The 12,878-nt window shown below is 33.8% G+C and overlaps 1 protein-coding gene across 5 annotated transcripts in view; it reads right to left on the bottom strand.

Annotated features, from left to right (window-relative positions):
* Positions 1 to 12,878, bottom strand: part of Ergic2 (ERGIC and golgi 2) — a 34,916-nt gene that overhangs the window by 7,355 nt on the left and 14,683 nt on the right. For all 5 annotated transcript variants that reach the window (XM_005407140.2, XM_005407138.2, XM_005407139.2 and 2 more), the window contains 5 exons: positions 12,645 to 12,685; positions 9,532 to 9,633; positions 8,603 to 8,698; positions 4,264 to 4,319; positions 3,384 to 3,482 (listed from right to left, as the gene is read on the bottom strand). In XM_005407140.2, coding sequence (XP_005407197.1) covers positions 3,384 to 3,482; positions 4,264 to 4,319; positions 8,603 to 8,698; positions 9,532 to 9,633; positions 12,645 to 12,685 — 394 coding nt within the window. The remainder of the gene's footprint in view (positions 1 to 3,383; positions 3,483 to 4,263; positions 4,320 to 8,602; positions 8,699 to 9,531; positions 9,634 to 12,644; positions 12,686 to 12,878) is intronic.

Genomic DNA, 12,878 nt, shown 5'->3' with positions numbered 1-12,878 from the left:
TGATCAAGAGTGACAGCTGGGGTCAACTGCGTTACTTGTTCACAATTCTCCTTCCTGCTTCCTCACCGCCACAGCTCACTACAAGTAGCGACTGCTTCGCTGCTCCCCCGGTTCCGGGCTCCTCAGGTGCCCTGCTTTGGGGACTGTCACACCGGGGTGCATCCGCAGACTGCTCACACACTGCCAGCCTCTACAGGTAAAGATGTCTTGCACAGTCACTTAGGCAAGAGAATGGAAGACACGCACTCCTACAGCAACCCCCAAAAGCGAAGGTCACAGGTGGTCATTTTAGGCCTCTGAGGTTTAGGGTTTGCTATCAGCACTACTGCAGCAGGACCTGACACTGGCTTATGAAAGGTCATAACCTCTTGTTAGGTTATCTGATTGCTAGGAGTTCATCAAGCTCCCACAGTATCTGACTCAGATGCCTTATTTACTTGTACTCCATTAGAATATACGTAAGTTCTAAGAGACTGAGAACACGATTCATGCAGAACACAGACATCTACTTCTATGCTATGAGGACTTGTCCCTGCTACCTGGCCAGCTGGCAGCAGGGAAGGATGTTATGTGTAACAGATTCCCAACTGTGGTAGCAAATACAGATTTTTCTTAATTAATAATAAAGCTGTCTGCAACACTCTAAGAGATCACTACCTGGCTTACTTCTTCACTCAGGTCATCTTTTTCAAGTACACAGCCTTCCTACTTCCTTTCTCCTATCACAAGTGATCTCCTACATTTTCTTAACAACCTCTCATCCTCATACTTATCACTACCAAGTGCTGGTAGAATGTCTCATTCCTCATTAAAATATGTACTCTCTGAGAAGCAAGGACTATGTCTATTGTATTGAGTATTGGGTCCTTAATGGCTCCAATAGAAACTAATAAATACAACATGTTCTTACAAATAAACAGTGGTTGGACAAATGAACTTTTAAAACATCAACTTTATATGTAATAAAATGCACTCATTTTAACATATGGTTAAAATGTTAACAAACATCTCCACCCATCTTATCACCGCCAAAGCAAAATATAAAAGATTTTCAAAACATCAAAAGGTTTCTTCATACCCTTGGCAGTCAATTCTCTGTACCTGCGGCACTACTCCAATCACTGACCTGCCTTTTAGTATCAGACTACTTTTACCTATTCTAGAGGTGCATATAATCAGAACAACACCGTACATACATATCTGTGTGTCTAGCCTCTTTTGCTCAACACAAATCAAATTTTATTTCTACCAATTCAATTTCTCTATCTCTTAGCTCTCTAGCTTATTTAGAATAGAGGAGAAAAGAATACAACTATGGACAGACTGAAAGAAACCTCTAATTAAATCTCTAATAAAAGAAAGTTAAGCCTGTTTCAACTTACTATCTCATTTCACCTATTATATGTAACACTGCAATTGTCAAAAATATGAAGTTTTTGATCACTTCTATTATTAATGTCAACTTTATGTCCTAAATATTCTCACAGATGGTATTAGGCAAAGATATCATCTTATAAATTGAGGATGGTCTTCATATTTGCCCTCTGCATTCTCTGAAGTAAGATGAACTACTTAATCTGTAATAGTTTTGGTGTTTTACAAATAAATTTTAACATGTCATAAACAGAACTGAAAGTTAAAGAAGGTTCAAGCATTAGGTATTTATTTAAGAAGATAAAACTGAGAGTGGTGAAGCATTAAACAGAATTGTACATATGAATATTACACAGGGCGGCAGGGCGGGGGATGTGAAGGACATGGGGAATCACAACACCACGCATGTAGCACCAAATGCTGAAGTAATAAATAATGACCAATGAGGATCAAACAAATACAAAGGGAAAACTGAAAATCTCTTAAGCTATGGTCAGGAGATTGTTAAAGATTTGTCTAATGTAAAATCAGGAAAAAACTGTGCTAAAAAGTTTACTAGCCAAAAAGGGAAAAGCGCTGCTGAATTTTCGTTCCAAGTCACAGGTTGTTCCAAAGGTTGTGGATCTGCCCAAAGCCCACCGCATTAAGGACACTGCAACTGTTAAGCAGGGCACATACTTCTGAGGACCACCAAGCAGACAGTAATGACCTGGCGCCACACCACAGGTTTGTAACTATGTTTTTCATCTTGTTTACCAGAAGGAGAGGGGCAACAGAACATATTCATGTATTAGGAAGGAAAAGAGAACATTTGCTTTAAAATTCTGAGTGACCCACTCAATATCACCAGGGGTCATTTCATGATATAACATAAATAACTCTTGGTCTCTCTGAATTCAGCAGCAGGTGTACTTAAAAATAGCCTTTTGAAAATCAAGCAGTTTATATTCAGAAGAACATCTGTACAAAAACTTATAGTTCATTTTAACATCTTGAAGTAAAGCTGACCAACATGCTTTCAAATGAGCACCTGTTAGCTTGCAATGGATTCAGCACAGAGTATACACACACTTAGACTGTGGACAAGATTACACCGACTAAAGCTTATAATTCACAGGATGTTTCTAATCACAGACTTCCAAATTTAGTACACTAATTTTCGTTAAGTAAAACATTCCCATGAAAATTTAAAATACTCATGAATGTGAACCAGTAATTGTAGTCAAACATCTTTAATGTACCTAACACTATGCTAAAAGAAAGAATATTCATAATCCTGACAATAATACATCCATTGAAATTAAAATTATACTCATAGTCATACAGAAGCAAGAATTCCCAGGAGCTTCAGAAGCTTTGGACATCCTTAATCATCCACAAGGTGGGGTATGTCACACAATATAACTATTTAAGGAGACTGACAAAACTCTTCAGAAAACATGAAATAGATTACTTGCAACAAAATGCAGAAAATAATCCTTTCATATATGAATAAACTAATTCTTTAATTGGAGTAGGTTAAAAAAACAAAGAAAAAGACTATATGACTATACAGTATTAATAACTAAGGCACTCTGGAGTAACTCCAGGTATCTTATGTTTGTAAAATTCTCTGGGGAGGTTTCTAGAACAGTATACGTGCACTTTACAACTTGGAACCAGTACAGAAGAAAAAGTTTTCCTACAATACTAAAACTTTCTCTTAATTCTTTATTTAGTGAATATGAACACATGCAGTTATGCCCTAGTAACACACTAACCTTTCATATATTTAGAATTCTATTTCTCTTGCCTACTTACCTTTAATTCTTCATTTTTTTTTATTCTATAACTCAATTTTTTAACATTCAAATTTCATTCACTGCTAGGACAGATTCTCTCACATGTTTCACTCATCAATCACTTAAAGATTATCTTTACAAGGTTAGGAAGAAGATTATTTAAAACATGTAATATTAAGGTTAATGATTTCTAGTATGCATATCCCAGAGTAATTACTCAACACTTACGATCTACAGCAATTTTCTCAGTTCCATCTAAAGGATTAATAATTCCTGGAACAAGTTCTCCAAAAGACAAATGATCTATTCTGTGAGAAAAGTTGTAAGCTAAAAAGAAAAAAATAAAATCAACTAAGAACAGAATTTACATTATTCAAAACTACACATTACAGACTGGTTTACATAGTTATCTATTCTCAAATGAAAACATCTACACTGTACTGTAAACACTGTGCTGAGAAATATGCCTATCAATGAAAAATGTATGAGAGTAAGTAAATTCTGAAAAAATGCTATGTCTACCAATTCATTTCTACGAAATATTACATTTAATCCTGACAGCCTTAAAATATATCTTTCCAAACATCATCTAGTCATAGGACACTCTTGTTAGAACTACAATGACGTTCCTACAACCAAATAATGAAGCTGATCACATCTATTTTTAATGTATAGCACTGGTGTGACCAAACTGATTTAGTAAAATTTGTTATTTTGTGCTCTACAGCATATTGCAGAAATAAGACCCATAACAGTACAGCAAACAAACTACATGCGTGGATATGTCCACTCAGATTTATAAACTGAAATAAATTTCAAATATATTCTCTCCATTATCTATAAAAATTAACCGAAATGTTTAAAGTGATAGAAAGTATACCAAGCTCCCTAACCCTAACAACATCTGAGCTAGGATCACATAGAAATACAGGTAACTGAAAGATAACAGGAAGTGGATTAGTCGATAAATGTAATGATTTATTTTCTCCTCTGGATGAATCTGTTTTCAAATCATCTTCATTTCAAAGCCCTACCTTGCACCTGCACTAAGAACCCCATTTTTTTCTTCAAAGACATCTACACTAAAAAGAATTTCAGAACTTCTTACACTCATGGTTGACAAGTGCTGCCAAGTGTGCATGACCTCGAGGATGTGGAATTGCCCTGGAAGGAGGAAAACAGTATTAAAGAAATATAGCTCAAATGTATAAATAATCATCAGAAAGTGGATCCTTCTTACACTATACAACTGCAGTGCAAACTAACATTTGGCCAATGATGAAGCTTTATCATCTAAGCAATACAATAAACTGGGGCTGGCAAATTATGTCTGTAAAGGGCTACACAGTAAGTATTTTAGGCTTTGTGTGCCAACACAACAAAATCAAGGATGTCATACAGTTAGTTACATAATGAGGACACAAATTACCACAAACTTTATTGACAAAACTCAAAATAATAATAACCAACAACTACTGTATTTGTTCTAACACCAGTATTTTGACAGGAAATTACATTCTGCTTAGTGGAGTTCAGAGACAGTGTTTCTATTTTAAAGTTTACCACAAATCTTTATCTTTTAACGATGATTTGTAATGAAATATTACACATTTCATTTTTGAAAACATAAATCTGTACCTACATCTGAAATGGGCACATCAATTGATCAGAAGACATTCTGAAAACAGTATTAGACTCTTTTCTTAGTATTTGCCTTTAAGTATATTATTACATTCCAGATTAGTAACTCCCAACTTAGGGTAGAATTTCCTCAATTGCACAGTTAAATGCATTTTGAAACATGGAAATTTCATTTGCACTTTCATCATGGTCTGAAAACATTTTTGGAACTACAATTTTTAGAGAAGAACATATATCCAAGTATGAGAATAGAGCTCTCAATTCCTATTTTAACTTTCAACAACAAAGCTGTTAAAGCATTAAAAACAGAATAGGCCACTCAAAATCACTTAACATTACTTGTTACACGTTTAAACATGTTTTGCCTTGTAATTTTAGAAACATTACATTAAAAAACATTACTGAGGGTGCACAAAACAATTTCAAAGCTATTCAATGCTCAGTGAAAGTGGTAGCTGGTATTTACTCATTCAGAAAAATTTCCACTTTGGCATTAGCTAGAAAATTAAACTCTTGTTACTGCTAAGCCAAACTGCTGTTTTGTTATGTCAACTTGGAAATTTCAGCCTAAAAAAAATTTATGTAAATCACAGTATTTAAGTTTGTGAGTGCAAATGTTATTCACCATTACCAATCAAAAATACACAATTCAAACACTTTCTCTAAAGTACTGCTGATGGAAAATGGCTAACCAAAGACTCTCAAAACTGTTTTACATTTTCATACTTGAAAAATTTATCCAGTAGCCTTTTTCTGCTCCACCAGTTGTAACACATCTTAGCAGACTCCACTTTAGGTTGTACTGAAATTTGTATCCTCTCAAACTTCTTTAGAAATACCCTTTCCTAAGTTGTTCCAGGCAGGCTATACAAAGACACGAATTCTTCAACCACTTTAAACTAAGCACTGACTTCTCAAATAAAAACAGTATTGTTAATATCTGCCTACTTAGAGGCTTAGGACACCACTCAGAGGCCCCTGCCTTGCACTTTAACTGGCTACTGCACCTGCCGTTAACGTCCTCAGCTATGTAGCACTTTCCTCATGGAAGGTCAACTACTTAAAGAAAATTTATTTCCTCTGGATATGTTTCTTCAGCTATTGCAATCAAACATGATTTCATTAACTTATCAGTATGTGGCTTTTCTTATCTGGCTAATCAACTAGACAAACACTTTGAATGCAATCTCATTTTCATTTTTTTTAAGAAGAAATTCTACTAAATATTCCCTTTTACATTTTTAAATTTTTCTAACTACTGGTCTTGAGTTGGGTTAGGGAAATATGTTAACATTCAACATGAAGTTGACTAAAATCTTATGCAGCAAAGCATCTCCTATGCACTGTGTTGAGAATATGTGTGTGTGTGTGTGTATACATATGTATATATATATATACATATACTCAAACTCACTACTAAAAAGAAAATCTCCTGTCATAGGTTATTCCAATCCCCACTGATGCCATTATCCCAACAGTATTTCCACTGCAGTTACTCTGATTAATCAAGTTACAGTACTGAGTGTGACATCAATGGTCTCCTGTACTATAGAATTGTATTCTGAAAGGAACAGAGAACTGTTTGAGTTGTACCTCCTTCTTTCTCTCATTTTTTTTTTTGATTGTTAAAACATACTTGGAAATTTATGAAGTAACAGTATGAGCAGGCATATCCTTCCAAAAAACTAAAAGTTAAAAATCACATTAAATTACCCCCATACAGATGACTGTAGTCCTCTGATGCCTGTAAAAGCTCTATGGAGGGAAGTTGTATTCTCACAACTTAGCTATTTTTTTTTTCTGCCATCTTGTATTTTCCATCCCACCAAGCAAAAAATCTAGTCCAAATGATTTTACAGTGGAAAACATATTCTGAAAATTGGTAGGGATGGGGGAGAGGTATTTCTCGCTGCAAGAATTATTGGGGAGGGGTTGGTATTGGTATTTAAAAATGACAGTCAGGGAAACAAGGCATCCAGCAAAGAAATCAACAGTCTCACAAAAAAGAATTGCCCCATTTTACATGACTTTCAAGTGCTCTAAGAGATATTCATGTACCTAAGTGAAAAACCTACTTACAATTACCAGAGTCTAGAATTTAGCTACACTTGTCACACTTGCAATACATGCTAGATTTCCTATAAAATTAAGATTATATTATTTTGTTCACAGCATTAAAAAGAGTTGTTCACTATTTCGGACTATCATCTCATCAACAGACATGCCATTCATGGTATCTGAGAGGCAATGTCTCGGTCACAATTAGTCTATCTTGTCTGCTTCGACACACAAGTGGCAAGCCTTTACCTATTTCCTTAGGTTTTCTAGTGATTCATGTTCAAGTATTTGCATATTAAAATACATATTGTACATTGTGTTCTTTTACTCTCATACTACAGCTGGGAATGGCACTGTGTTCGAGAGGTAATATGAAATTTTCAAGATGACCAAAAACAAACTTGACAAATCAAGAAAACATCAGTGGTGGGTTTACAGGGTATCTCTGAGTTGATGAGCTATAAACCAAATGTGTCTTCATTTGGTCTCTTATTGATAGCATAAATTATCATCTGGAGCTAGAAGGAAACGGCAAAGAGGGGGACACAACATATAATATTTGTCAGTTTCCCTCTTGGAATAGGATATTGTTTGGATGCAAAAGTATAATAAAATCTTCTGTATTTCTTAAGCCAACTATTATTTATCACCCCTACAATACCAAGTAATTCCAAGATTCTCCGTAACAGAGTGGAAATGGGGAGAATCTATCCTGGCAATAGTGACTAAAGAACAAAATTTGAATTTGCAGGAAAAAAGAATACAATGGAAAAAAAGCAAGTTTGATCACTGTTAACAATGAAATACTTTTTCATAAGTCTGTTATCTCTATAAAAAAAACCCTCCAACCACTTTTTTTCCTGCTGAGGCCCTTTCCCCCTCCCCTATATTAAATTCTTATTCTCAAATAGTGTTCAAAGATTTTCATCAATAAAGCCTCTGCTGACTAGCACACTAGGTTAAGTACCCTAACAGATAACTTCTTATCATCCAAACACCTTCTTCACACCATCAATACAGCCATATTGAACAACTAAGTGTATTCACTGTTCAAAGTTTGAACTCTCTTACCAAATGTCAGCATTAAAGGTAAAAATCTTTGTTTTCCACTGTTTCATTTAGTATCTAGCCTGTCACTTCATACACAGCAAGTACTCAAACAATGCCTTAGACAATAAAGAACTTTTTAGTTCATCTCTATGTAAAGAGGGAGGGAGGGATGTAATCTATGTATTCATTTAGAAATTTATCATGTCTTTATTGACAATTTCTATGCTACATATGAAGATGGGTATGATAGGTTATTCTTCCTTAATTTGTACCTGATTCAACTTTATTTCAGATCCTACTAATTTCTAAATACATCAAAATGCATGTCTAGAATTAGTCAGGTACTGGTAGTCCTTTTGATAAGGACTACCAAAAGGCTAAACACAACAAAAACTAGTAACCCAACAAAACAAATTAATGAAATGTCTAGTTGGCACTCTCCAGCTACTAAAACTTAGCAAGAAGTAGGTCTTAAATAACATTTACCTAGACTTTAAAGTATGACATGATTGCCTTATAAGTGTTTTAAGTTAGTAGTCTATCTTGCAACTGAAGCACTAAACATAATTCTGAAAATACAAACACATAACATCTCAGCAGTCCTTTAGTAGTTAACTATTAAAATTATCTGATTAAGAAAGAGCTTATTTTTAACCAAGAGCAATCCTATCTAAAGCATTTTCAGTAAAAGAACATACTTGCCCACAGTAATGTGAAAATTTCCAGCTACTTTATTAACATAGAGGTGACCACGAATTCTGCATGCATCTGGAGACTGTGATGAATCATCTTCCCTATTAAAACAAAATATATTAACATTACTTAAAACACATTCAATATACCTACAATTTTGTGGTGATAAAACCGCATGTGGGAGAGGGGAAGAATCCCTAAAATTAAATTTTTAGGTAATATCCTAAATGTGAAAACTGGAGAAGCAGTTTCCTAAGATCTATATAGCTGTAAAATTCATACGTCAGAAAAACAGAAAAAATTACATAATTATTACATATCTACTATATTTACACAAATCTAAAATTCTATGGTTCTTCAAATCTAACCAGAAGACCAATGACAGAAGGAAGATTAAAACAAAAAAATTAGTACAACAAAAACATGTTTTCTTCATCTACTGCAGAAGGAAGGACAAGGTGGGAATAAAACTGAGGTAAGAAAAGGGTATGCTGTCTGAGTTCAGACAGATGGTGACATTTTCTAAGGAAATGTAAATCTGTATTTCTTAAGTGTCATTTTCATGCTTGTAACATTTCCTACTATCAACTATTCTAACTTATACAAGAGAAATAAAAAACAAAAGAGAAATAAAAAATTCCCAACCAAAAGTTATACCATATATCCTCATAATAAATGCAACCAACTTGATCTTAAAACATAGTATCATTTTATGCAGAAGTATACCACACCCATAAATTAAATGAAAATGAAATAATACATTTGCGATAATCTTGATCAAAATCATGAGCTACAAATTTAAGAGTAAAAGTCACTCTTATGGTACAGAATGATTCTATCTTCTCTAAGATGCAGAAAACTAAACCAACATTGAAGTACGGTAAATTTCTAGTACGTATAGTAAATAGTCACACATTTAAAGTCTACTTCTCACCTTGGTGGAAGTGCTGTTGATGCACTTTTAAAAGCACTTTTAAAAATCACATCTTGAAGAGAATGTTCTTCTTGCAGCCTACTCTGAATCAGCTGCAGCATCCTAAGTTCAATAAAATAATAATTAGGTATTATACAAATAGTAAGGCAAGAGTCATATAATAAACAGCCTTGATGGACTCCAAGTGGTAGACTCCTGGGGTATGAACTCCCTTAACAAGCATCTAATTTGCATTACAGACTCGGTCACAGGACCATTTACCATCACCTGATACCCCCTTGCTCAAGAAAACAAAACTATTCTATGACAAGGCTACTCTAAAATACTGTACTCTTCCTGTCACTTTTAAAAACAGTATGAACATATAAAATATATAAGCATATGAAAAACGCTAATATTTTCTTTTAATTTTATACCACTACATACTGTACTATCTCAAGTCATCTGTGGTAAGTTTGAACTCAGCAAATACAAAAATTATACACAGTAGGGAGGGAGAGGTGAATAGGCGGAACATGGAATTTTTAAGGCAGTCAAACTAATCTTCCCAATACTACAGTAGTGGGTATGTGAATTACGCATTTATCACAGAATGTACAACAGCAAGAGTGAACCCTAATATAAACTATGGGCTCTGGGTAACAGTGTAGGTTCATTAATTATAACTAACATAATGGGAGGTTTACATAGCAATTCTGTACTTTCTCAATTTTGGTGTGAACCTAAAACTACCCTAAGACAAAGCCTATACACACACACACACACACAAATACATACATTGAACTTGGGAAAAAAATACACACAAACACAGGTACTTTAAGAGTATAAATGTAAATCTGTAATACTCTACACTCCACAAAGATAAAATATACACTTTCTAGAAATGCAAGTGGGAAATAAAATATATCTGCACCATTCATCTAAAATACTGACAAATAGGCCTTTTTAAAATTGTAAGTCATAGTTACAGTATACACTTAGCTTAGAATAAATCTTAAATCTGGACATAAAAAGCAGAAACCCAGAAAGGCTAGGTTCAGAGTTTAAATTTTTCAATAAACCCCATATCATTTTTAATGTCCTTGTGTTGCTTTGTTTGTATATTGCTATTGTTCTTTTTTTTGTACTGTTTTCTTTAAAATAAACAAAAAGAGAGAAAATTTGGATCCTAAATATTTTAAGGAAGTAGAACACCAACTGAGAGAAAATTTAAATCTCTTAGCAAATTCTGAAAGTGAAGTACATCTTGATATGTACATTGTTCAGGAAGGTTTCTCTAAGTCACTCATGAGCCATTAAAAAATATTTGTTTAGAAGCAGAACATGATAACCCAAGAAGCTTCAAGAAGCCACATCTCATCTTCAGATTTTAACATTTTAAGACTTAAAATCTTTGGGTCCAAACCCAGCAGAAACTGAAAGCTTTCCCTATTCATGTCTTGTATTTCCAGAGTTCAATTTTGACAGTAGGCAGTGGTCAGTCTGATAACATCAAGTGTGTGTGTGTATGTGTGTGTGTGTGTGTGTGTGTGTGTGTGTTTCTAACCTCTGCTTGGAATGTGTCAATTATCTGAACCTACATTCCACATCAAGTGTGTGTGTGTGTGTGTGTGTGTGTGTGTGTGTCTCTAACCTCTGCTTGGAATGTGCCAATTATCTGAACCTACATTCCACATAAGAAGTATATAGAGGCTGGGGATCTAGCTCAGCGGCACAGCGAGGTCATGCATTTGATTCCCAGTTCCAGAGGGGGGAAAAAAAAAGTATGTAGAAAGCTCAAACATAATGGAAAACCTGTCACCTTAATAAAAGCATACACTCTCTGGTCCCACTTACTACTATCCTTGAACTCTGATCACATTAATATTTCTGGATCAGAGCACAGTATTTCCTTTCTGGATGGCTTTCTATTACAAGTGCTGGAAGCCTGAGACACCTCTGTTCATTGCTTTTGTTCAATCACAATCAATTTCAACTTACATATTAAAATTCCCCCACTTGGTGAAGCTGGAAATTAAAGTGCATTTGCCCTTAAAAGGTAACTGGGTACTAGAAAACAAAACGGCTACAAATGTTTTTTGTAATAATCTTTAAATTAGGCAATGCCTTTTTAACTGCAGGACATAGCCTAGGAAAGGGTGTGTGGGGGGTAAGACAAGGGTTTAGGAAAATGCGTACAACAGAGAACACATTTCTTAAATATACAAAAGATTCTTTAAAAAGTAAGAAAATAAACCAACCAAGAGCATGACCAAGTAGTTTCATAAAAAAAGAAAAAAAGAAAAGAAATAGCAGTGAAGAATTTACAAAGATAGTCCATTTATTCACAAAATGCAAATAAAAAATAAAATACCATTTTTCACCCATCAAACTGGCAAAAAAAATTTTTTTTAAATTTTGATTATACTTATTTTTGGTGAGGTTATATAGAAAGAAGCACTCTCATAGTTTTGAAGTACTGTGTAAGGAAAACAATTTTGGGAGGACATACAGTGCTATATATTAAATGTTCATTTCTGGAAAATGTTTACACACACATTAAGATAAACACAAAAGGAACTAGGCTTCGGTATGTTTACTGAGTATCATTTTTATATACTACAGTCTACCAATAAAATGGACTTAGTATATATACTAAAGTGTGCAAACTATCATATTAGGTGTACAAAAGCAAGCTACAGAACAAATGTACGGAGTGAACTCACTCTGTATTACAAAAGTAATAGGTAAGCGTATTTGCAAACACAAAAATTATCTACATAGAGAAAATTTCTAGAAAACCACATAAGAAACTTAACTCTAGCTATTACTACTAATCAGGTACTAGTTACTAGTTTCCAGAATGAGGCTTTTATTTTTCCTTTACATTCATTCTATTCAAATTGAATTTTAAACAACGTTCACATATTACTTTTAGAATTAAATTTTAAATATATACTAAAATTACTTTATGATTCAAAATATATTAAAGTTTATGCCCAACTTTCCTAAGAGCTGTTAAAATTTTTAAATTAAAAGATTACATTATATACTAAATTCTGCTAATAATTCATGCACAGAAATGTTAAGCTATAACTAGTTTACAACAGAAAAAAAATCTACTTTCTTATTACCTCTGCCATTCTTTTTGCTGTGGTGAAAGATCAAATATTGCCTGAAATACAAGAAAGCAATCAGTAGCACTCCTTAAACTCTCTTGACTTTCATTTCGTGATTTTTAAAAATTTTATCTGAGCAGGAAACATAAGCTGATAATGTTATTAAAAGCAAGCATTCAGTATTTAATCTTCTATAAATAAAAAACTTTAATGTGACAGTTTATTGAAAATAACATTAAATTTTACTAA

The sequence above is a fragment of the Chinchilla lanigera genome, unplaced genomic scaffold (assembly GCF_000276665.1).
Source record: "Chinchilla lanigera isolate Chin_1 unplaced genomic scaffold, ChiLan1.0 scaffold00104, whole genome shotgun sequence".
Taxonomy (NCBI): Eukaryota; Metazoa; Chordata; class Mammalia; order Rodentia; family Chinchillidae; genus Chinchilla; species Chinchilla lanigera.
The sequence above is the reverse complement of the archived record's forward strand: the minus strand, read 5'-3'. Positions and strand labels throughout refer to the sequence as shown.